We start from the raw sequence: 26,437 nt of genomic DNA, 5'->3' as shown, positions 1-26,437 counted from the left end.
TGAATACTTTCCGAATGCACTGTAGTTTTAACCATGTTTCAGTTTGTTTACAAACATTGCAGTAAAACAAGGTGTAGTGGGCTGTAGTGGAGCGGGTCGAGAGCTTGAAGTTCCTCTGTGACCCCATCCCTAAGGAATTATCATGGTCCACACACACCAACACAGCCGTGAAGAAGGCACGAAAATACCTCTTCCCCCTCAGGAGGCTGAAAAGATTTGGCATGGGTCCCTAGATCCTGAGAAAGTTCTACAACTGTACCATTGAGAGCATCTCGACCGGCTGCATCCCTGCTTGGTATGGCAACTGCTTGGCATCCGACTGCAAGGTGCCCGACTGCACTAACTCTTGACTCATCACATACGCTGCTGCTACTGTTTATTATCTATACTGTTGCCTAGTCACTTTACCCTTACATACATGTACATAATCTACCTCAATTACCTTGTACCCATGCACATGGACTCTGTACTGGTACCCCGGTATATAGCCAAGTTATTGCGACTCATTGTGTATTTATTCTTTGTGTTATTGTTTCTATTATTTATATTTTTTCTCTCTGCCTTGTTGGGAAGGGCCTGTAAGTATCATTTCACTGTTAGTCTTCACCTGTTGCTTACAAAACATGTGACAAATCAAATGTGAGTTGATCTCTTTTTTTTTGGTTCTGATGGGGTACTACAGTTGAACTAAGCTCATGATGCATTTATAGGTTATATTCTTCAAGAATCAATGGGTAGCCTACATATTATAATTCCAAAAATGAATGTAGCAACTGCTGATTGCCCCTTTAACCAAACACAATATTTGTATTCCCATTGCGATTGATTTAGACTTTTAGAAATTTGAAAATGTTTAAAAGTCTACTTTTGTTTTTCTTTCTGTAAGACCCAGAAGTGCCGAATTGCGTTGTTTTTACTATTATTATCAACATCCACTGTTAACCAAGAGTTGCTGAATATCCTCTTCACTTGAGTTCGCACCTCATGCACGTTGGAGAGCTAGGTTGCGCAGTGTTCCTTTCTATTCCCTTTCGCAGAGGGGTGTAATCATTACTCCAAACAGTTGGACCCGTCCTGTTGCTGAACCTGTCCAATTGAAACGCTAGTTTTCGTTAACTGTTTGGAGTAACGATTACACCCATGGGGCGCAAAACGAACGAAACTGGGCGGGACATACCTGAATTTGTCCAATAGAAACTCTCGTTTTGGGACCATGACTAGGGTTTGGACTAATGATTACACCCCTAGTATAGTGTTCTACAGTAAAATAGCCCCACTGTGGACCCTGCCCTCTACCGTCACTAACAAATAATGCAAGTTTCCCACAACGCTGCCGCATCATCATGTCCGGAAGTGAGACAATATTGACAATATGGCCACTGGTCGCAGAAGGGGGAAGTTTTGGATTTGACAGCCCATTCTCCTCGGTCGCAAATAAACCCATTACCATCGTCAAGAATCGACGTATATGAATGAAGGGACTCGGGAATCCACGGGATGTTGTCATTGAGCTGAGGATACATTCACAGCGTGAAAATCGTCATGTCGTTTTTCAGAAGGAAAGGTAAGGAAGTATGATAGCCGGCTAGCGCGAGCCAAAGGGCGTAAAGGGGCTCGCGGGAGAGGTTGAGGAATGCGCGATGGCTAGTAATGACAGATGAGAATGCGCTTGACAGGTTTGTGTCAAGTCCACGCCGACAAAATATCCGCTGGATAATATAGCAAATACCAATTTGTTTCTGTAGTTATGTGTTTCAAATCTGAAGAGCTAAAACTGGCAGCCACACGATCTAGCTAATGCAGCTTTCCTTCTCAATAGTTTTTGCTACTGCTAACGTTAAGTAGCTAACGTTAGCTAGCTGATGCTGTGGTGCTAATACTCAGCTAGCTACTAGTATACCTGACCATGATCGATAGCAATTAATTTTTGGAGAATGTAGATTATGTTGGTTATTACCTAGATACTAATTAACCTGAAAGCCTTACATTTGCTGATTTCCTAATAATTTCACGGTAATGTTTCTTTAGTTTAGGTCACTGGCTGTCTTCCATGCCAGTCAACTATGCCATGGTGGTTGGATGGATAGCTCCCCATGCAAGTAACGTTATAAGTAGGTTTAGGGCTAGGCATTCTTCATTGGCATGTTGGAAATTCTGGTGGCGTTTAGTTTAATGGCTCTTGGTTAGTTGTCACCAACCGGTCGATCTCCAAGACATTCCTAGTCGATCATCAAACATGTATGTAAAAAAAAAACAACGATACAAATCAAGCCTTCGCATTCTTATTTTTATTCGTTTCGCGCTGTTGAGTGTAGGTGCACTTGATTCAGCTGCCCTAGCGCCGGCAAGTCAAAGTGCTGCTTTTTTTTAACCGTTTCATGTGTCTGGAGGTAGAACTCCGCCTACCCGGCAGGCCTTGAGAGCAAATCAAGTGCAACTGTATTTCCACCGCTGGTCAATCAGATAGCTCAGATCACGGTGTCTGCACAGTTTCTTCGCACACTAGGACTGTAAAAAGAAACCTCAAACGCACACCAAAGTTGATAATGTGACATTTAAAACCTTTTAAAACCAACGAATACAGCAAAGAACTGCAATTTTTATGAGTAAATTCATGTTTAAGTTGTTATGCAGCACTGTCTATAAGCCATACAATGCACATGTTATGATAATCTATCTTTGTTATTATTTGCGCTTTTATCTTTTTTAATATCGAGGAATAATGCACTTTCTCTGATCATAGGAGTAAGGAGATCATAGAACCTCTGCTCCCTCCCTCCCCTCAGACTGACCATAAGCTGCAGGCTGTCAGTCCAGTAAAAAAAAAGAGAAAATTCAGCTGTGCCTCACAAGTAATAAAATAAATAGTATTTTACCAGTGATCATATACCAAAAATGTTGAAATACAACTTCAAAATGGTTTGAGAAGAACAACATTGGCTGGGAAATTCAAGCATAGCCAATATGCAGTGATAATGTATTAGGCCAATAGCCTACTGCACAAACCTCATTGTTTACATAACTGTTTTTGATTGGTTAGTGTTGCATAGCTTGTGCTTTTAAGTCATTTCAATCTGAGCGGTAGATCTCGTCTTGCATTTTGACCCAGAAAGGGATTTTGACTCAGAAAATGATTTTGACTCAAGAAAAGGTTGGTGACCACTGCTCCAGGCTAACTCAGTATTTACCTTGGAATTGTGGTCCGAAGACATAAAAGCAAAAATGATTGCATGTAAATCACTAGCCCAAACTATAGACCTCCATTCCTGGGGCTAGTAAAAAACACACAACACACATTTGTCTTGACAGCTACTGTAAAGTATTTGGCCAACAGTGCAAACCATGGATAATATGAAATGATGATGATAACAATCAGTCATATGCAGAGACCTATTTATATACAGATTGAAATTATAAAGCTCTTTGAGGTGGGTAGACATAACCATGTGCTAACCATCTGATGCCTCTAAATGAAAAAGAGCCTTCCATCTTTCCCCCACTTCTCTACTGAACACTGAAAGCGCCTCTGGAAAACTATTTATGTCATGCGCAAAAGGTTCACTTTCACCACACAATTGTAACCAGGCATTGTCTGTTACTTTATGTAATGGAGGAGGACTGAAATGTGTAGAAAAACAGGACTTTGGTTCTGTTCTGGACTGTTCTTTATGGTGATGATGAGGGTTCTTTGCAGTAACAACATGACAATGAAGTAACATCGAGCTGATAGACCAAGGCCGCTCTAGTCAACAAACACACCTTGTAAGATAGCAGCCATGCTTCAATGTGAAGAATAACTCTGTTCTATTCCAATTAGGAGCCTCACACAAGTAGTTTGCTCCTCTCTCCTTGTCTTATCTGTGCATGACAGTGAGGGAAATAGTTATAATTATTAGTTTGCTTAACAGTCAAGGTTATCCCACTGTCACAGGCATATCTGTTTCCCGACCAGGCCTAGGCCATTATGTAACTGTATAGTTAAAGGTACTTCGGGATTTTGACTATGAGGCCCTTTATCTACTTCCACAGAGTCAGACGAACTTGTGGATACCATGTTTAGGTCTCTGCCCGGTATGAAGGAAGTTAAAGTTAATTTGGCAAGCCAATGCTAACTAGCATTAGCACAATGACTGGAGGTCTATGGGTATCTGCTACAATGACTGGAGGTCTATGGGTATCTGCTAGTTAGCATCTTCCTTCAAACTGCACGCAGAGACATAAAAATGATATCCACGAGTTCAGGACCGTGTTGCCAAAATCCCAAATGATCCCTTTAAGTTTTCAGTGACACTGCATCATCATCATCCATATGGCTTTACCCTACAATGAAACTCAGGCACAGTATTCCGGTCACTGATCTCACCCTGCATTGTGAATCAAATGTTAGAGCCTACTCTAATTACAATGCTATGTAATTCCTTTTTGACCCATAGCAAAAGGCAAGGAACCCGAGCAACCAGTTGATGTAAAAGTCAATAGAGGTGGGTACCGAACTACTACTTCTTTGAAATGATGAATTATAATACTGTGCTGCTGCCGTCTGATGTTTCATTTTTTAGCAGCCCTGAAAATAGAGAGGAAATAAGGTCCTTGTGTGAAGTTCTTTGAAAGCAGTCAAGTGTCTCTTTAGTTGAAGTGTTATGTTCACTCATTTTTTTGAAGGTAGCGGTATTTCCCTCTGAGCTTTCTCTTTTTGTAGGTGTTTATATTTGTCTTTGTAAATGTACTGAGAGAGAATGTATTGATTTAGGTAATAACACACATATATCAGCTAGTAGGCCTAATTTATGTCCAAAGTTCAGACTTTAAATTATTGTGTTTAAGAGCTTTTAGAGAGATGCCAGTGAAATATTTTATATTCTTAGACAGGCTCAAAGGGCTAAGTTAACATTTACACAGAGCACACTGTCTCGCAATCCCCACACCCCAGCGTTAAAGAAAGAAAGTGTCCCAGCACCCACTGAGCTCTAACTGGGCACAGTTATGTACTAGATCACTATACCATTCAGTTAAAGAAGTAGGCCTTTTTCAGAACCCATAACCTCGTACATAACATACTTTGTTGGTGTTTTGGGTTTCTCTCTAGAAAGCTAAGCCTACATTCTGTATTGATCAAAGGAAATAAGATACCAATGTTTCCATCCTCCTCCTCCCCTGTAACCCCAGCCCTGGTAGCCCCAGCAAGCCCCCACTCCCCCTCCCATAGCCTCCGTAACCACCATGCCATCCTGGAGGTGGCGGGGCCCAGCCATGTGGCCATCAACGCCATCTCTGCAAACATGGACTCCTTTGCCCACGGACGCACGGCCATCCTCAAGAAACAGCCCAGCCACATGGAGGCTGCACACTTTGGGGATCTGGGTATGTGCCTCCAGTATTCTTCTGATTTGTCTCATAGTTTTCAGGAAACTTATTCACAAGCGTTTCAGAGAAGAAGTGCTGATCTAGGATTAAGTGACCGCTCTTATTTATTATAATTTAAAAGGCTAAACTCTCTAGGGCACTGCACCGCAGTGCTAGCTGTGCCACCAGAGACTCAGGGTTCGAGCCCAGGCTCTGTCGCAGCCGGCCGCGACCAGGGGGTCCATGGGGTGACGCACAATTGGCCTAGCGTTGTCCGGGTTAGGGAGGGTTTGGCCGGTAGGGATATACTTGTCTCATCGCGCACTAGCGACTCCCGTGGCAGGCCGGGTGCAGTGCGCGCTAACCAAGTCGCCAGGTGCACGGTGTTTCCTCCGACACATTGGTGCAGCTGGCTTCCGGGTTGGATGCGCACTGTGTTAAGAAGCAGTGCGGCTTGGTTTGGTTGTGTTTCGGAGGACGCATGGCTTTCGACCTTCGTCTCTCCCGAGCCCGTACAGGAGTTGTAGCGATGAGACAAGATCGTAACTACTAACAATTGGATACCACGAAATTGGGGAGAAAAGGGGGTAAAATAAAATGTAAATAAATAAAAGGCTAAACTCATCCTAGATCTAAGAAAGAAAAAAAAGTTATTTAGAGTGATTTTAATGGATGATCTTTCTCTTTTAAGTTCTCCTTCTGACTGGACCGTGTGTGCCAATGCTTCAGCGAGTTGATACAATGTGATAATAGTAGGTGGTGGATATGGTGCTGGTGGAATTGGTTTTAATACCAACGGGCCTGGCCTTTCCACAAGCAATTGGTTCAAGGCTAATCCTGCAACGCACTCCTGCATGAGTTAGCCTTTTGATCAACCAGCACACTACCAGCAAAGATTTTTAGTATGACTCATAACTAGGGCCCAGAGCTTTTCCTGAGGGACCTGATCAGGAAAACTCCTTATATCTCATGCATCATACTGCAGGTATTTTTCTGCTGCCGTTGTAATCATTGGGTTGGCCGCCTAAGCATTTTTCCAAACAGTGTAAATAATACATTGTAAAAACCCTAAGTGTAAACTTAAACAACTAAGACCAAATTTGAAGTATGTAGAAAATTTAATGGACCTATATATATTTTTTTATAATATAATCTTTAAGAACTAACAATAACTCAAATAAAAGCTAGACAGTCAGGGATAACTAATAAAATGAATACTACTAAATTCATTGTTTTGTGTATTTCATTTTTATTTTAGAGCAAAATAAGCCATGGGAAATGCATAGAATTGCAGGAAACTATTTAAAACTGAAAAATAAATGATCCACTACACATTTTTTAAATTAGTGCAATGACTGGAAGTCTATTCTAGCAGATACCCATAGATTTCCAGTCATTGTGCTAATGCTAGTTACCATTGACTCGCAAAACTACATCTAACTTTCTTCATACTGGACACAGAGACCTACAAATGGTATCCACTAGTTAATCTGAATTTTGGGAAGTAGATGAAGGGCCTCATTGCCAAAATCCCAAAGTATTCCTTTAAAAATGCTCATATTTCTCAACACCGCCAAGATGGGGGCCTCAAATATTTTTTCTAAAATGTATCCACCCCGACGGACTGTCCGTGCTCATTGCCATGTCCTCTGCCATGCCCACCACCTAAGCCCCTTTTTTATCCAGAAAAAACCCTGTACTGAAGTTTTCTGGTTAATTAAATGGCAACCTGTACATAGTACTTAAATCAATCAACTAACCTAACCAAACCTACATGTACATATTACCTCAATCGATCTCCCCAACTACCTCGTATCCCAGTAAACTGACTCGTTACCGGTAGTCCTTGTATATAGCCTTTGTATAGCCTCATCATTGTTATTTTGTGTTATTATATTGTGTTACTATTTTATTTTTATCCATTTGTCAAATTTTCTTAACTTTTAACTGCATTGTTGGGAAAGGGCTTGTAAGTAAGCATTTCATGGTAAAGTTACTACAACACTTGTTGTATTCAGCGCATGTGACAATTACATGATTTGATTACGATACATAAGAACTCCCTAAATCTTATTTTCTCTGATGTAGGCTATTTAAATGAACCATTTCATAAATAGGTAGATATCAGGCACTAGGTTTATAGTGCCACAGCAGCCAGCTACACCAGTAATGTTTATGATAGTGCTGGGACAGGTCTTTACTTACCGGTGTTGGGGGAGGGTGGGGCCTTGAAATGCAGTAGGGTAGCGTGACTATACTGTGCTACAGTGACTAGACCCCAGACAGTGCTCTGAGGGTGTGAACTATTGTACAGGAGTGAGAGAGAGAAAGGGAGGGGTGGAAGGAGAGAGGAGTGAAGGGGTGGGAGAGGGGGCTGAGCTGCCGGTTATCAGTCATACGTGGCAGCCTGCCCACTCTCTGGAGCTGATACTAGGAGCACACAACACTCATCACAAAACACCAGATCACTGTTTAGTGCTCCTACTCTAGTCCATTATGTAATGGAGGCCTCCAGCCAGGCTTCAGTCATACATTCACATGGCCTCCCTGATCATATGACCTGGGAACAGTGCCATAGTTGAATAGGTTTTAGATAAGTATTATTTTTTTACTATGGATGATCGTGAGTGGTTTCATTCAGTATGCTGTGGTCCGCTGTGTCTGTTTAGGCTGGGTTAGACTTTGTAAGAACGGATTATGTAGAAAGGGCTTTATAAAGACGTTTGATTGATGTTTTGATTGGTTCATTGTGTGTTTCAGAACGGTCCAGTGTGATCATACTCTATGGTTGTACAGTGGTTTTATTCAGTATTATGGTGTGTTTTCAGGGCACTCTAGTGTGAACTACCTGGCCTCTGAGACGCGTTCACGCCTGTCTAAGACAGTGGACCAGATCCTGCGGGACAATGTGGCCATGCCCTACTACATCCAGTTCCAGGAGGCCCGTGGGTCCGACCACTTGGTCCGCTTTTGGCTGGAGGCAGAGAGCTTCCGCTCAACCAGCTGGTGCCGGGTCCGGGCCAACAGTCTCAACTCCATCAAACACAGCTCCCTTGCCGAGCCTGCCTCCACCCCTGTCTCCCCCGAGCCCTCCTCCCCGCCAGACATGGACCTACCCTCCGTCCCCAGGCCCCCTCATCTCACCCCCTTACCCCCAGCCCCCAGGAGATAAACAGTAACAGTAGTGAAGGCCCCACTGCGCAGCTCGTCCACAGGGACTCCTTTAGCTCCTTAGTGGACCAGAGGCCAGGCACCCCCAGCAGGGAAGATACCCCCCCCAGGCAGAATTCCAGGACAGGGACCCCCTTCAAGCTGCAGTCCACCCACGCCCTCAAGGAGCTCTCAGACAAGCTCATGAAGAGTACGTTTGACTGGTCTTCATAAATAAATATGTAAATCAAAATCTGTTCTTAATTTACCTGTACAAATAATGGTTAAGTAAGTAGCCTGGAGTGTCTGAGCCGGCTGGTGGTGAATGTTACAAAGAGACGCTATGGCTGTTCTCACAATCCTTTTTTATGAGTTGGGCTATAATTAGTGTTTTTATGCATGTTTGTGTTGGGCCATAATGTCTGTACCATAATTTCTCTCTATTCCTACCTTACTGTTATGACTGCATAACACTCTGACAAGGTAAGGGTTGTGTATTAGCTATTTTTGTTCGAATCTCCACCATGTGAAACAACTGGCTGTGAGAATAAGTTTCATTTATTTTAATTGCACGTTGAAGGTAACAATATCTGAGTTGTACACAATTTGACACCTGTGACAGACTGTTAACCATTTTCACCTGTGTGTTGTAGGTATAGAGAGAGATGCAGTGAACATCTTCACCAAGTACATCTCTCCAGACGCTGCTAGGCCCATCCCCATCACAGAACAGATTAGAAACGACATAGTCGGTAAGAAATTAGTACCCCCACCTGTTTGCCATTAGTATTGACTTTGACTGTAAGACAGTGTAGTCTGTGTGTATGTACTGTATGAGTATTTTATCAGAACTGTATGAGTACTGTATGCATTCCTATGAAGGTTAGACCTAGTTAAAGATCAAATCTGCCCTAATCCTCTCTCGTCTGTGAAGTACATTTAACAAAGTTTCAGGATAACTAATTTGTGGATGAATTGATAATCCGTTGTGTGATTGTGACTGTTTTAGTCCCTTTCTCCACTTTGCCAGCTAAAATCTGTGGCGAGGATGGAATGGTGGACCCAAACTGCTTTGTCATTGCACAGTCAGTCGTCTTCTCCATCATGGAGGAACAGTACGTTTTAGATTCTCCAGTCTTCATGTTCTAGTATCCATTGAAAGATTGACATTTTCTCATATGAGTTCATGTTGAATGCCAGTGTTTTTCTGTATGGTTCATGATTTGTCTCCTATGATTAAAGTGTAACCAATGTTCTCTTATACACCTATCCACTCGTATATCCACTCTTCTATCATAAATGTAAATGTGATCACATATCATTTATATTTCCCAGGCACTTTAGTGAATTCTTGCGCAGCCATCATTTCTGTAAGTACCAGATGGAAGTGTTGACCAGTGGCTCAGTGTTTCTGGCAGACATCTTGTTCTGTGAGTCGGCCCTATTCTACTTCTCTGAGGTGAGCACAACAACTGGACCCCACAATTGATGTTGTTTAAACACAACCACAGTATGTTATCAAGTTAATTCATATTAATTGCTGTTTTATTCATTGGTGTTATTGCTGTTAGTGCTACTGGTGTATCTAATCTATTTGTTTCTATTCTTCTCTATTCTATTTGACATTAGAGTCATATGGTAGGTGTTAATAGAAGAGTCATTTTTAATGAAGCTAACATGGTGTGTGTCTGTGTGTCTCCCCAGTACATGGAGAAGGAGGACGCTGTGAATATCCTGCAGTTCTGGCTAGCAGCAGATAACTTCCAGGACCAGCTGGCTGCAATGGCGGGACAATACGACGGCCAGGAGGCCCAGAATGACGCCATGATCCTCTATGACAAGTAAGCCATCCGTTTCTTTATATATAAACTGTGGCCAGTTTATTAGGTTATACCACCCCGTTCATGAAAATGGTTTGCTCCTACAGACACTGAGTCACGTGGCCATGGCTTGCTATATAAAGAAGGCAGACAGGCATTGATGCATTCAGTTACTGTTCGATTGAACATTAGAATGGGCAAAACTAAGCGACTTTGAGTGTGGTATGGTTGTCGGTCCAAGGCGTGCCGGATTCAGTATCTCAGAAACGTCCGTCCTCCTGGGCTTTTCACGCACGACACTGTCTAGGGTTTACTGAGAATGGTGTGATAAACAAAAACATCCAATCAGTGGAAGTGTTGTGGGTGAAAACAACTCGTTGATGTGAGAGGTCGAAGAAGAATGGCAAGAATCTTGCAAGCTAACAGGCGGGCCACAAACAGACCAATTACGGCACAGTACAACGGTGTGCAGAACGGAATCTCAGAACGCACAACTCCTTGTCACGGATGGGCTATTGCAGCAGACGATCACATCGTGTTCCACTTCTATCATCTAAAAACAAGAAGAAGCGGCTTCAGTGGTCACGCAATCACCAACACTGAACAATTGAGAAAAACATTCCCTAGTCTTCTGATGAGTCAGTCAGAATTTGGCAGAAGCAGCATGAGTCCATGGCCCTATCCTGCCTGGTGTCAACGGTACAGGCTGGTGGCGGGGGTGTAATGGTGTGAGGAATGTTTTCCTGGCACATGTTAGGTCCCTTGAGACCAATTGAGCAATGATTGAACACCACAGCGTATCTGAACATTGCTGCTGACCAAACCCATTGGAGCAGTGGTCTCCAAGGCATTCCCAGTCAATCACCAAACATTTTGGTTAAAAACAAACAATAAAGCCTTGTATTCCTATTTTTATATATTTTGCACTTTTGGTGGTAGGTGCATTTGATTTAGTAGCCCTATCGCCAGGAAGGCAAAGTGTTCCCATTTTGAATCATTTCATGTGTCTGAAGGTAGAACTCTGCCTACCCAGCAGGCTCAGAGAGCAAATCAAGTGCAATTATAGGACGATCACTGGCCATTGAGAGGTCAGATCACTGTGCCTGCAAAGTTTCCTCGAGCCGTAGACTGTAAAAAGAAGCCTGGAACGCATAGCAAATGTGATACTGTGAGATTTCTAAACGTTTAAAACCATGACTAGAGAGACTCAACGAATACAGCAAAGAGCTGCTGTTTTTATGAGTAACACTTATAAGCCATAAAATGTGTGTTTTCCCTACTTCCATTCACGCTGCAAACAGCACTGCAACAGCTGCAATGAATGAGTATAGCAACGTTTTCCGATAAGCTAACATTGTTATTATTAGTGGCTTGTCTTTTCGAATATCAAAGAATATTTAACTTTCTCTGTTCATAGGAGTAACAACATGAATTGGTGCATAAGGCAGAAATAATGCAGTGCGACTTAAGTTTTGCCATCAGCTGGAAGACTGACCCCCTTTCTCAGCGGAGAAAGTCCTATAAAAAATTTTAAAAAAGATTGAGCTCACTCAGCTGTGGATCTATTACCAGTGTGATCATATACCTAAAATGTTAAAATATAATTTCAAAATGGTCTGAGAAGAACAACATTGGCAGGGCAATTGAAGCAAAGCCAATATACAGTGATAATTTATTGGGCTTATAGCCTACTGCATAAACCTTATTGCTACAGAACTGTTTTCAATTGGTTCATGTTGCATGGGTTTATATTTTTTTTAAAGTCCTGTTTGGAAAAAAAAAATATGAGTAGTAAATCTTGGCTTGCGTTTTGACTCAGTGATCTTGACTCAAAAGGTTGGTGACCACTGCAATAGAGCATCTTTGGGATGAGATGGAACGGGCTGTTCACAACATGAATGTACTGCCTTCCAATCTGCAGCAACTGCATGATGCCATTGCGTCAGCATGGACAAACATACCTGTGGAACATTTCCGACACCTTGTAGAATCCATTCCCCAGAGAATTCGGGCTGTTTTGGAGGAAAGTGCGTCCGAGCCGGTACTAGATGGGTGTACCTAATAAACTAGCCACTGAGTGTATTTGCTTAATATCTTTGGTTTCACACCATCATTGTCTTTACACTATATTTGTCTTTATACTGTATTTGTCTTTACACTATATTTATCTTTACACTGTATTTGTCTTTACACTATATTTATCTAAACACTATTTATCTGAACACTATATTTAAACACTATATTTATCTTTACACTGTATTTGTCTTTACACTGTATTTGTCTTTACACTGTATTTGTCTTTACACTGTATTTGTCTTTACACTATATTTGTCAAATCAAATCAAATCAAATTTTATTTGTCACATACACATGGTTAGCAGATGTTAATGCGAGTGTAGCGAAATGCTTGTGCTTCTAGTTCCGACAATGCAGTAATAACGAACAAGTAATCTAACTAACAATTCCAAAAAAACTACTGTCTTATACACAGTGTAAGGGGATAAAGAATATGTACATAAGGATATATGAATGAGTGATGGTACAGAGCAGCATAGGCAAGATACAGTAGATGATATCGAGTACAGTATATACATATGAGATAAGTATGTAAACCAAGTGGCATAGTTAAAGTGGCTAGTGATACATGTATTACATAAGGATGCAGTCGATGATATAGAGTACAGTATCAACGTATGCATATGAGATGAATAATGTAGGGTAAGTAACATTATATAAAGTAGCATTGTTTAAAGTGGCTAGTGATATATTTACATCATTTCCCATCAATTCCCATGATTAAAGTGGCTGGAGTAGAGTCAGTGTCATTGACAGTGTGTTGGCAGTAGCCACTCAATGTTAGTGGTGGCTGTTTAACAGTCTGATGGCCTTGAGATAGAAGCTGTTTTTCAGTCTCTCGGTCCCAGCTTTGATGCACCTGTACTGACCTCGCCTTCTGGATGACAGCGGGGTGAACAGGCAGTGGCTCGGGTGGTTGATGTCCTTGATGATCTTTATGGCCTTCCTGTAGCATCGGGTGGTCTAGGTGTCCTGGAGGGCAGGTAGTTTGCCCCCGGTGATGCGTTGTGCAGACCTCACTACCCTCTGGAGAGCCTTACGGTTGAGGGCGGTGCAGTTGCCATACCAGGCGGTGATACAGCCCGCCAGGATGCTCTCGATTGTGCATCTGTAGAAGTTTGTGAGTGCTTTTGGTGACAAGCCGAATTTCTTCAGCCTCCTGAGGTTGAAGAGGCGCTGCTGCGCCTTCTTCACGATGCTGTCTGTGTGAGTGGACCAATTCAGTTTGTCTGTGATGTGTATGCCGAGGAACTTAAAACTTGCTACCCTCTCCACTACTGTTCCATCGATGTGGATGGGGGTGTTCCCTCTGCTGTTTCCTGAAGTCCACAATCATCTCCTTAGTTTTGTTGACGTTGAGTGTGAGGTTATTTTCCTGACACCACACTCCGAGGGCCCTCACCTCCTCCCTGTAGGCCGTCTCGTCGTTGTTGGTAATCAAGCCTACCACTGTTGTGTTGTCCGCAAACTTGATGATTGAGTTGGAGGCGTGCATGGCCACGCAGTCGTGGGTGAACAGGGAGTACAGGAGAGGGCTCAGAACGCACCCTTGTGGGGCCCCAGTGTTGAGGATCAGCGGGGAGGAGATGTTGTTGCCTACCCTCACCACCTGGGGGCGGCCCGTCAGGAAGTCCAGTACCCAGTTGCACAGGGCGGGGTCGAGACCCAGGGTCTCGAGCTTGATGACGAGCTTGGAGGGTACTATGGTGTTGAATGCCGAGCTGTAGTCGATGAACAGCATTCTCACATAGGTATTCCTCTTGTCCAGATGGGTTAGGGCAGTGTGCAGTGTGGTTGAGATTGCATCGTCTGTGGACCTATTTGGGCGGTAAGCAAATTGGAGTGGGTCAAGGGTGTCAGGTAGGGTGGAGGTGATATGGTCCTTGACTAGTCTCTCAAAGCACTTCATGATGACGGATGTGAGTGCTACGGGCGGTAGTCGTTTAGCTCAGTTACCTTAGCTTTCTTGGGAACAGGAACAATGGTGGCCCTCTTGAAGCATGTGGGAACAGCAGACTGGTATAGGGATTGATTGAATATGTCCGTAAACACACCGGCCAGCTGGTCTGCGCATGCTCTGAGGGCGCGGCTGGGGATGCCGTCTGGGCCTGCAGCCTTGCAAGGGTTAACACGTTTAAATGTCTTACTCACTTCGGCTGCAGTGAAGGAGAGACCGCATGTTTCCGTTGCAGGCCGTGTCAGTGGCACTGTATTGTCCTCAAAGCGGGCAAAAAAGTTATTTAGTCTGCCTGGGAGCAAGACATCCTGGTCCGTGACTGGGCTGGGTTTATTCCTGTAGTCCGTGATTGACTGTAGACCCTGCCACATGCCTCTTGTGTCTGAGCCGTTGAATTGAGATTCTACTTTGTCTCTGTACTGGCGCTTAGCTTGTTTGATAGCCTTGCGGAGGGAATAGCTGCACTGTTTGTATTCAGTCATGTTACCAGACACCTTGCCCTGATTAAAAGCAGTGGTTCGTGCCTTCAGTTTCACACAAATGCTGCCATCAATCCACGGTTTCTGGTTAGGGAATGTTTTAATCGTTGCTATGGGAACGACATCTTCAACGCACGTTCTAATGAACTCGCACACCGTATCAGCGTATTCGTCAATGTTGTTGTCTGACGCAATACGAAACATCTCCCAGTCCACGTGATGGAAGCAGTCTTGGAGTGTGGAGTCAGCTTGGTCGGACCAGCGTTGGACAGACCTCAGCGTGGGAGCTTCTTGTTTTAGTTTCTGTCTGTAGGCAGGGATCAACAAAATGGAGTCGTGGTCAGCTTTTCCGAAAGGGGGCGGGGCAGGGCCTTATATGCGTTGCGGAAGTTAGAGTAACAATGATCCAGGGTCTTTCCACCCCTGGTTGCGCAATCGATATGCTGATAAAATTTAGGGAGTCTTGTTTTCAGATTAGCCTTGTTAAAATCCCCAGCTACAATGAATGCAGCCTCCGGATAAATCGTTTCCAGTTTGCAGAGAGTTAAATAAAGTTCGTTCAGAGCCATCGATGTGTCTGCTTGGGGGGGATATATACGGCTGTGATTATAATCGAAGAGAATTCTCTTGGTAGATAATGCGGTCTACATTTGATTGTGAGGAATTCTAAATCAGGTGAACAGAAGGATTTGAGTTCCTGTATGTTTCTTTCATCACACCATGTCACGTTGGCCATAAGGCATACGCCCCCGCCCGTCTTCTTACCAGAAAGATGTTTGTTTCTGTCGGCGCGATGCGTGGAGAAACCCGCTGGCTGCACCGCTTCGGATTGCGTCTCTCCAGTTAGCCATGTTTCCGTGAAGCAGAGAACGTTACAGTCTCTGATGTCCCTCTGGAATGCTACCCTTGCTCGGATTTCATCAACCTTGTTGTCAAGAGACTGGACATTGGCAAGAAGAATGCTAGGGAGTGGTGCACGATGTGCCCGTCTCTGGAGTCTGACCAGAAGACCGCTTCGTTTCCCTCTTTTTCTGAGTCGTTTTTTTTTTTGGTCGCTGCATGTGATCCACTCCGTTACACTGGTTGTAAGGCAGAACACAGGATCCGCATCGCGAAAAACATATTCTTGGTCGTACTGATGGTGAGTTGACGCTGATCTTATATTCAGTAGTTCTTCTCGGCTGTATGTAATGAAACCTAAGATGACCTGGGGTACTAGTGTAAGAAATAACACGTAAAAAAACAAAAAACTGCATAGTTTCCTAGGAACGCGAAGCGAGGCGGCCATCTCTGTCGGCGCCGGAAGTAAGGAACCTTAGTAGTAAGGAGTCTTTACACTGTATTTGTCTTTACACTGTATTTGTCTTTACACTGTATTTGTCTTTACACTGTATTTGTCTTTACACTGTATTTGTCTTTACACTGTATTTGTCTTTACACTGTATTTATCTTTACACTGTATTTGCCTTTACTATACATTTGCCTTTACTATACATTTGCCTTTACTATACATTTGCCTTTACTATACATTTGCCTTTACTATACATTTGCCTTTACTATACATTTGCCTTTACTATACATTTGCCTTTACTATACATTTGCCTTTACTATACATTTGCCTTTACTATACATTTGCCTTTACTATACATTTGCCTTCACTATATCTTTGCCTAAACACCACAGCATTACTCAGTCTGGCTTGTTTATTAGGACACCAGTTTAATAGTGGTGGGATCTGTTCCCTCCCCAGGTATTTCTCACTCCAAGCCACCAAACCGCTGGGTTTCGATGACTCTGTGCGGATGGAGATAGAGTCTAATATATGCCGGGAAGGAGGGCCTCTACCAGACTGCTTCACCACTCCTCTCAGACAGGCCTGGACCACAATGGAAAAGGTGAGGGGTTGAAAGTCACACAGTAACATTTTACTTAAAAATAAATTGTCATTTAGCAGACACTCATATTCAGAGTGACTTACAGGATCAATTAGAGGTAAGTGCCTTGCTCAAGGGCACAGACAGATGTTTCACTTAGTCGGCTCGGGATTCAATCCAGTGACCTTCCGGTTACTGGCCCAACTCTCTTAACCTGGGTCAAATACATTTGTTGATACGGGACACACAGGGGTCACTCTGCAAACTCTCAACTGTAAAATCACTAGGAAATTAGATTAAAAAACAACATTAGATTGAACCATAAGGTTTAGATTACCAGGGGTTATGGGGTTATTGGCCTTTGGGGTTATTGAAGGTAGTGGTACCAGAGCAATAAATATACAGTTGAAGTCGGAAGTTTACATACACCTTAGCCAAATACATTTAACTCAGTTTTTCACAATTCCTGACATTTAATCCTAGTAAAAATTCCCTGTTTTAGGCCAGTTAGGATCACCACCTTATTTTAAGAATGTGAAATGTCAGAATAATAGTGTAGAGAGTGATTTATTTCAGATTGTATTTATTTTATCACATTCCCAGTGTGTCAGAAGTTTACATACACTCAATTAGTATTTGTTAGCATTGCCTTTAAATTGTTTAACTTGGGTCAAACGTTTTGGGTAGCCTTCCACAAGCTTCCCACAATGAGTTGGGTGAATTATGGCCCATTCCTCCTGACAGAGCTGGTGTAAGTGCGTCAGGTTTGTATGCCTTGACTTAGTTGTCTTTAAGCCATTTTGCCACAACTTTGGAAGCATGCTTGGGGTCATTGTCCATTTGGAAGATCCATTTGTGACCAAGCTTGAACTTCCTGACTGATGTCTTGAGATGTTGCTTAAATATATCCACACCATTTTCCTTCCTCATGATACAATCTATTTTGTGAAGTACACCAGTCCCTCCTGCAACAAAGCACCCACACGACATGATGCTGCCACCCCCGTGCTTCACTGTTGGGATGGTGTTTTTCGGCTTGCAAGCCTCCCCCAATTGTCATTATAGCCAAACAGTTCAATTTTCGTTTCATCAGACCAGAGGACATTTCTCCAAAAAGTACGATCTTTGTCCCCATGTGCAGTTGCAAACCGTAGTCTGGCTTTTTTATGGCGGTTTTGGAGCAGTGGCTTCTTCCTTGCTGAGCGGCCTTTCAGGTTATGTTGATATAGGACTTGTTTTACTGTGGATATAGATACTTTTGTACCTGTTTCCTCCAGCATCTTCACAAGGTCCTTTGCTGTTGTTCTGGGATTGATTTGCTCCTTTGCACCCCATTATTTTTATTTCTACTTTGCACATTCTTCCATTGCAAAACTACCATTCCAGTGTTTTACTTGCTATATTGTATTTACTTTGCCACCATGGCCTTTTTTGCCTTTACCTCCCTTCTCACCTCATTTGCTCACATTGTATATAGACTTGTTTATACTGTATTATTGACTGTATGTTTGTTTTACTCCATGTGTAACTCTGTGTCGTTGTATCTGTCGAACTGCTTTGCTTTATCTTGGCCAGGTCGCAATTGTAAATGAGAACTTGTTCTCAACTTGCCTACCTGGTTAAATAAAGGTAAAATAATTAAAAAAAAAAAAAAAAAAATCACTTTTCGCACCAAAGTACGTTCATCTCTAGGAGACAGAATGCGTCTCCTTCCTGAGCGGTATGACAGCTGCGTGGTCCTATGGTGTTTATACTTGCGTACTATTGTTTGAACAGATGAACATGGTACCTTCAGGCATTTGGAAATTGCTCCAAAGGATAACCAGACTTGTCGAGGTCTATTGTTTTCTGAGGTCTTGGCTGATTTTTTTTTTGATTTTCCCATGATGTCAAGCAAAGAGGCACTGAGTTTGAAGGTAGGCCTTGAAATACATCCACAGGTCCACCTCCGATTGACATAATTTGAGTCAATCAGAAGCTTCTAAAGCCATGACATCATTTTCTGAAATTTTCCAAGCTGTTTTAAAGGCACAGTCAACTTAGTGTATGTAAACTTCTGACCCACTAGAATTGTGAAACAGTGAATTATAAGTGAAATAATCTGTCTGTAAACAATTGTTGGAAAAATTACTTGTGTCATGCACAAAGTAGATGTTCTAACCAACTTGCCAAAACTATAGTCAACAAGAAATTTGTGGAGGGGTTGAAAAACGAGTTGTAATGACTCCAAACTACGTGTATGTAAACTTCCGACTTCAACTGTACAAAGATTTGGCTTTGAGTTACTATGTTGTTGCCAAAGGCTAGGGATGATGCTGAAACACTTTGCCATTCTCTGAAGAAAATGGAAGACCTTTATGACTGAAAGGTATGTCCCTCTTGCATTTTCAAGTTCAACTTTGCGAATTTGAAGTTCATGTCATTTTTCTTCCCTCAGGTCTACATGCCAGGCTTCCTGTCGAGTAACCTTTACTACAAGTATCTGAGTGACCTTATCAACTCTGTCCGAGCGGATGAGTTTGTCCTGGCCAGCGCTCCCGGTCAAGGCGTGGCCCCAGATGGTGACCCCAGCACCAATGCTACCGAGGGTTCTCAAACCCAGGTAGATAACCCCACACTTGACCTGCTCACACCCTGACATTTTCTTAATTTCATGAGACATTTTGAAAAGTTTGTCTATGTGCACTCGAATGAATGAATGTTCAACAGCAGTAGCACTCGTACCTTTGTCTGTTAGTCATTTTCCCTCCTAAACCGTTTAGGAGATAATGAACTTTGAGTAAATAGCTTCGTACGTGGAATATTATTCCCTCTAGTTCTTCTCTAACTGTGCAAAGTATTATATTTGTTCTCATTACAGCAAGGTACCAAAAAGGTGGCAGCAGTGAAAATCCTGAAAAATTTTGACGAGGCGATAACGGTGGACATAGCCAGTTTGGATCCAGAGTCCCTGTACCAGCGCCCCTACGCTGGGTAAATCTGCATAACCTCCTCTGGCCTTCTCAGATATACATTTTCAGCATTCTCTAAGTACTGTTGTCTGTTAACAACATTTATTATTTAAACGATTTGATCTGGTATTTTTTTCCCCATATGTTTCTCTACTGGATGATATTTTAGAAAATAGTCAAATAATGGTGCTAAATTTCCCCCATTTCTACCCCTGAACTAGCCTGATTTTACTAATGTAATATTCCCAAAATGGTTCTTTTGATCCAAGCTAAGTAAGCCAGTGTAATGGCCACTGATGTGTGACCTAAACCACTCCAAATACAAACATGTTATGAATGAATATGATGTTAAAAAGCATATTTTCAAAGACTCCAACTTGCGGTCCTCAGTGTGACTGCAGATTTGTAGGTTATCCCCATTACCTTCTAGCAGTCTAATAGGCCAAACACACAGGCTGATATAGTGCAGCCCCAGTAGTGTCCTAGTTGCTTTAAGAGATTAGCCTGGTCCCAGATCTGTTTGTGCTGGGACCAAATGACAACGACGATAGGAGTTGGCTGTACAGCACAAACTAATGTCGGACCAGTCTAGTAACAGGGTGCAGTCTCCATAGATATCTGGTATCTATGACATCATTGGCTATGTCCCCTCTCTATTCAGAAGAATGACGTTTGGGAAAGTGAACGAGCTGGGCCAGTTCATCAGGGAGGCCGAACCAGAGCCGGATGTGAAGAAATCCAAAGGTAATTTACATTGACAATCTATACCTTTCTTTCTCTACTTCTCTTTTCTCTTATTTTGTCTCTTTTCCCTCTCTTCTCTCCTTTTTTTCTCTCTCTACTGTTCATTGTTGCCTGTATAATTTGTGTCATGTCTCTCAAGCATGCATGGTGTGGGTATTGTCTTCTATTCTAATCCTAACCGCAAACAGAAAGTAGGTTTAAATATGTGGGGCACCCCAAATACAACGCAAGGCGCTTTTAGTTCTTATAAAAGACTATACAGTATAACATGAATATAATATTTAGGACTTCTTAGAAGAGAATGTTCTCTGAGAACAGAAGAAATCCATATAAAAGTCCTGGACTAAACCTGTATATGTTGAATGCATTTTCTTAGTAGATTTCATGGCTCTAATCATAAACCAACTTTTCTAGCCCTCATTTTCTTCCAAATGCATCGATCGCATTCCAAGAGAATTCTGTGCTGTGATAAATGTACCTCATATGCCTAGTATCTTTCAGAGCAGTGGTTCCCAAACTTTTATAGTCCCGTACCCCTTCAAACATTCAATCTCCAGCTGCGTACCCCCTCTAGCACAGTCAGCGCACTCTCAAATGTTGTTTTTTTGCAATCGTAAGCCTGCCACACACACACTATACGATACATTTCTTAAACATAAGAATGAGTGGAGCGTCCCGAGTGGTGCAGTGATCTAAGGCATTGCATCGCAGTGCTAGCTGTGCCACTAGAGATTCTGGGTTTGAGTCCAGGCTCTGACGCAGCCGGCCGCGACCGGGAGACCCATGGGGCGGCGCACAATTTTCCCAGCATCGTATTGGTTAGGGGAGGGTTTGGCCGGCAGGGATGTCCTTGTCCCATCACGCTCTAGCGACTCTTGTGGCGGGCCGGGCCCAGTGCACGCTGACACGGTTGCCAGGTGTACAGTGTTTCCTACGACACATTGGTGCGGCTGGCTTCCGGGTTAAGTGGGCATTGTGTCAAGAAGTAGTGCGGCTTGGTTGGGTTGTGTTTCGGAGGAAGCACGGCTCTCGACCTTTGCCTCTCCTGAGTCCGTACGGGAGTTGCAGTGATGGTACAAGACTGTAACTACTAATTGGATACCACGAAATTGGGGAGAAAAAGGGGTAATTTAAAAAATAATAAGAATGAGTGTGAGTTTTTGTCCCAACCTGGCTCGTGGGAAGTGACAAAGAGCTCTTATAGGACCAGGGAACAAATAATAATATAATAATAATCAATAATTTAGCCCTTTTATTTAGCCATCTTACATATAAAACTTTATTTGTTCATTGAAAATTGTGAATAACTCACCACAGGTTGAGAAGGGTGTGCTTGAAAGGATGCACATAACTCTGCAATGTTGGGTTGTATTGGAGAGAGTCTCAGTCAAATCATTTTCCACACACAGTCTGTGCCTGTATATCTTTTTCATGCTAGTGAGGGCTGAGAATCCACTCTCACATAGGTACAGTGGGGCAAAAAAGTATTTAGTCAGCCACCAATTGTGCAAGTTCTCCCACTTGAAAATTACAGGCCTCTCTCATCTTTTTAAGTGGGAGATCTTGCACAATTGGTGGCTGACTATATACTTTTTTGCCCCACTGTATGTGGATGCAAAGGGCATCAGTGTCTTAACAGTGTGATTTGCCAAGGCAGGATACTCTGAGCGCAGCCCAATCCAGAAATCTGGCAGTGGCTTCCGATTTTAAATAAGATTTTCACAGAACCGCTTGTTCCAATTTTGATGAGGCTCTCTTGTTCAGATATCGGCAAGTGGACTGGAGGCAGGGCATGAAAGGGATAACGAATCCAGTTGTTAGTGTCATCCGTTTCGGGAAAGTACCTGCGTAATTGCGCACCCAACCCACTCAGGTGCATCGCTATTTCACATTTCACATTGTCCATAAGCCTGAGTTCATTTGTACACACAACAATTATACAATGATGGAAAGACCTGTGTGTTGTCCTTGTTAATGCAGACAGAGAAGAGCTCCAACTTCTTAATCATAGCCTCGGTTTTGTCCCGCACATTGAATGTAGTTGAGGAGAGTCCCTGTAATCCTAGATTCAGATCATTCAGGTGAGGAAAAAACATCACCCAGATAGGCCAGTCGTGTGAGAAATCATGCACGTGGTCAGACAAGTGAAAATGATGGTCAGTAAAGAACTTTAAGCTCGTCTCCCAATAAAAAAAATTAAAACGTGTTAATACTTTGCCCCTTTGATAATCAACTCATTTCTGTATGTTGTAAAAGCTGTACATGGTCGCTGCCCACATCATTGCATAGTGCAGAAAATACACGAGTGTATTTCAAACTGTCTGGCATTCCCTTGGCAGCTTGAGCCTCTCGGTGGATGCTGCAGTGTACCCAAGTGGCGTCGGGAGCAACTGCATTCCATTATGTCTCCCTGTCATGGCTTTTGCGCCATCAGTACAGATACCAACACATCTTGACCAACCAAAGTCCATTTGATGTCACAAAGCTGTCCAGAACATTAAAAATGTAATTTCCGGTTGTCCTGGTTTCCAGAAGAGGATGTCTTCCTTAATTGACCCCCCATAAACGTAACGGACATGTACCAGGAGCTGTGCCAGGCCCGCCACGTCTGACTCATCCAGCTGTAATGCATAGAATTCACTGGCTTGTATGCGAAGCAGTAATTGTTTCAAAACATCTCCTGCCATGTCACCGATTTGTCGTGAAACAGTGTTGTTTGATGAAGGCGTTTTCTGTATAGTTGTTTTGGGCCTTTACCCCCAGCATTGTCCCAGCCATATCTGCGGCAGCAGGAAGAATGAAGTCCTCCACAATATTATGGGGTTAGCCTGTCCTAGCCAATCGGAAGCTCACCATATAAGGCGCTTCTAGCCCCTTCTTATTAATGGTATCTGTTGCTTTTATACATGTCTTACTACTCGAAAGTCGTCTTAATTCTCGCTCCAAACACTCTTGTGGCTTATTTTTCATATTGGCATGTTTTGTTTCTAAATGTCTGCACAAGAGTGAAGGATTCATCAAGTTGTGAGATAGTACTTTTGCACATATAACACACTGTGGCTGAGGAAAGGCACTACTCCCAATCTAAGTGAACCCCAAGTCAATGTAGATCTCATCATATTTGCGCCTCTTCGATGGTCCAATGTCCCTGTTTGTTGTTCGGTGCTTTCCTGGGTAAGGGTGCAGTAGCTCTTCAGCTGCAACAGATTCACAACTGTCAGTGTCCATGCTAGCTGGGCTAACAACAAATGTAGAATGACTGATACTAGCATTGGATGTGCTCGTGGAAGCAGAACAACTTGTCGTCTGCAGGTGTAGTACTGCTGGTAGTAGCAGTACTACCAGTAGAGCTGGTATGTGTCTTTATGGATGCGGGCCTTACTTTTTTTTAACCATTTATACATTTTCGAGCAAACGGAATGAGCAGCAGCTACGTTTGGCTACATACGGACCGTTAGTGGAATACCCACGATAGAGTAACGGTTAATTTGATTGGATGTTAATTATTTGACTAGGCTACCTGTATTTGACATTGTGTTGTTGTTTCGTTAAACACTAGATGGTTTAATTTTATTGTTGGCAGTGAAACGAGGCTACTCGGGTGAGAAAAAAATCTCACCCAAATGTATAGCCCCCTTGGAAAATATAAATGTTATTATTATTGAACTTTTTATGTGAATCAAATTTTTATTTGCTGTACCCCCAATGGCATTGCTTACCCCAGTTTGGGAATACCTGTTTCAGAGGAACAATAGATGAGAGGCTTGTCCTGAATATTTACATCTTCTTCACTCACTCTTCTCTCTTTCCTCACAGGTTCCATGCTTTCTCTAGCCATGAAGAAACTTGTTCAAGGCAACTCAGATGAGGTGTGTACACCAACAAAACAAGCTCCTCTTGTGTTCAATCTGTTTGAACTAATGAATAATAGGAATGATGAACATATTGAATTGTAACTTGTCTATGTGTGTTTAGGCCCAGGAGGAAATGGCCTGGAAGATCGCTAAGATGATCGTCAATGACGTAGTACACCAGGCGCACCACAACAGTCCTGACAAATCCACCAAGGTATGTCAAATTGTTCCGGATATCTGTATGCCCCCAAGCCATTGCATTTATCTAATACAGTAGTCAACTATATCAAATAAAATGACTTCAGTCATGACAAGTTTACTGTTGTATGATGATTGTCCATGTTTCATTGTCCATCTCTCTCCCTAGTTATGACCCTCCAATGGAGAACCAAAAGATTGTCACTCCCTTCATCCTATAGAGACAGACCGTGACAGACAGATGTCACCTGGTCCAGTGATGAACTGCACACTGGATTCACCTTATGGTGAAACACATCAATGAAGGTAGAAGAACAAAAGCATTCCATCATCTCCTGCATCAACTTGTACTGGTTTGTGTGTGAATATATGTGCGTGAGCGAAAGACTTGAAGTATATCGTCGTAACACTATGAAGGTATCTCTGAACAAATGAAGTGGAAAAAGCAAAGAAAAGCCAACAAGGCGGTTGCACAAAGAGCACCCGACTTCCTTCCTTCCAGAACAAAAAGGAGGGATGACAAACAAAGACGCAAAATGGTGCTGAACGGGAGCTGTCAGAAAGAGCAGCACTTCAGAAAGCAATGGTGCTGCCGTGGTTACTTCTGTTACCATGCCATCTAAGAGGGAGCCTGCAGGGGCCTGAAGCATCCTTCACTAAGCAATCGCTAAGAAGACTAGGTTGTCCTCGCCATCTTCTCTCCGTAACCCAACCACTACTACCACCTTTGCCCATTCCTCATTCTTTGTTTTTATATTAAATCAATTTGAAAGTGGTCAGACTAATGCCCCCCACAAATTCCAGCTGGAAGTAGGGGCTTTGTGCATTTTTATTTTGCGGCAGATGCGTATCCTGCTCATATTCCTTGGCAGTCCTGGTGTATTTTGTCAGTGGGGTGGGTTACTATGATGAGATGGTGAGTCAGAGTTTTCCTTTCCTACCCTCCCGGCTGTGCCCAAATGTACTTTCTAGAGCAGGTCAGACATGTTACAGTCAAACTGGAATGGACCTTCTTGATTTCCTGGTCTTGCCATCTACCTGTAGCTCTGGCGACCCCTGGCACCTTGTCCATATCATTACAGAACATAGGCTAATGAATAGATACGTGGTATTATGGCCTGAAGAAGACGTGCTACAGTTGCAATGAAAGAAGAACTCCAGGCTACTCCATCTATTGTTATAAATATGTACATTTCTGGTTTACCTCCATATATTAATGTTAGTTATTTTTTATGGTGATTGTTGCAGTTTTCTTTTTTGTATGTACTGTCGAAAGCAATGTTTAAGCAAATCTCATTGAAGTGTACTCAGTGAATGTAATGTTAAGATTATTATGACTTTGCTTGTACCTCATTGAGATGTGTGGAAAAGAACCAGAAAATACTATTTTGGTACTATGTACCGCTAATATTGTTTCTCTGACCTATGTGTTCTTAATCTATAATATATTTAAATTGTGTTTGATTTAAATATATATATATATATTATTGAAATATTTGCCTTGTGTTTGTCTATTTTGTTTTTTATACAGAAGGGACAGAAATGCTACCAATGATGAAAAATTAGACTTCTTTCTCTTTGCACTGATTATGTATGAAATCTTGTCTGCTGCCAAACAGGGATGGATTTGGCTCTATTTCAGTCGTCATTAGCTTGTTGGCTGGTCATAGTTTGTGGCCATCACGTTGTTAATTGCACTTGGGTATTTAACCTCTAGTATTGCCAGATGGTAATGCAACCTGTAATTCAGCAAATGAATGCTCATCCCAGTGCAGTTTCAAGTGTGTGGTTAGCTTTTGCATAAGCTCTATTGGTGTTGTTGCTGCAGTTTTGCTCATCCAAATAGTTTTATCCTCATTTTATGTTGTACAGTATGATATACTTTATTGTAAGTATTTTATGGCATTCATGTAATAAAACCTTTCTGCCTATATTGTAGCTAAAGTAGGCAACGTTATCAAATAGCAAAATCTGATTTTTCTTGTTGCAAT

General features: G+C 42.5%; 1 protein-coding gene across 1 annotated transcript; it reads left to right on the top strand.

The window, feature by feature from the left end:
• Positions 1–1,321: 1,321 nt before the first annotated feature.
• On the top strand, positions 1,322–26,408 carry LOC112246893 (A-kinase anchor protein 10, mitochondrial). Its single transcript, XM_024415490.2, is given in 16 exon segments — positions 1,322–1,564; positions 4,434–4,481; positions 5,167–5,361; positions 8,172–8,423; positions 8,426–8,704; positions 9,147–9,245; positions 9,524–9,608; positions 9,829–9,952; positions 10,198–10,334; positions 16,576–16,720; positions 19,137–19,301; positions 19,560–19,672; positions 20,312–20,394; positions 24,211–24,263; positions 24,370–24,462; positions 24,616–26,408. Coding segments are annotated over 16 exon segments (1,899 nt in total). The 5' UTR covers positions 1,322–1,542; the 3' UTR covers positions 24,622–26,408.
• The last annotated feature ends 29 nt before the right edge of the window (positions 26,409–26,437 follow it).

The sequence above is a fragment of the Oncorhynchus tshawytscha genome, linkage group LG30 (genome assembly GCF_018296145.1).
Source record: "Oncorhynchus tshawytscha isolate Ot180627B linkage group LG30, Otsh_v2.0, whole genome shotgun sequence".
In the NCBI taxonomy this organism is placed as follows: Eukaryota; Metazoa; Chordata; class Actinopteri; order Salmoniformes; family Salmonidae; genus Oncorhynchus; species Oncorhynchus tshawytscha.
The sequence above is the reverse complement of the archived record's forward strand: the minus strand, read 5'-3'. Positions and strand labels throughout refer to the sequence as shown.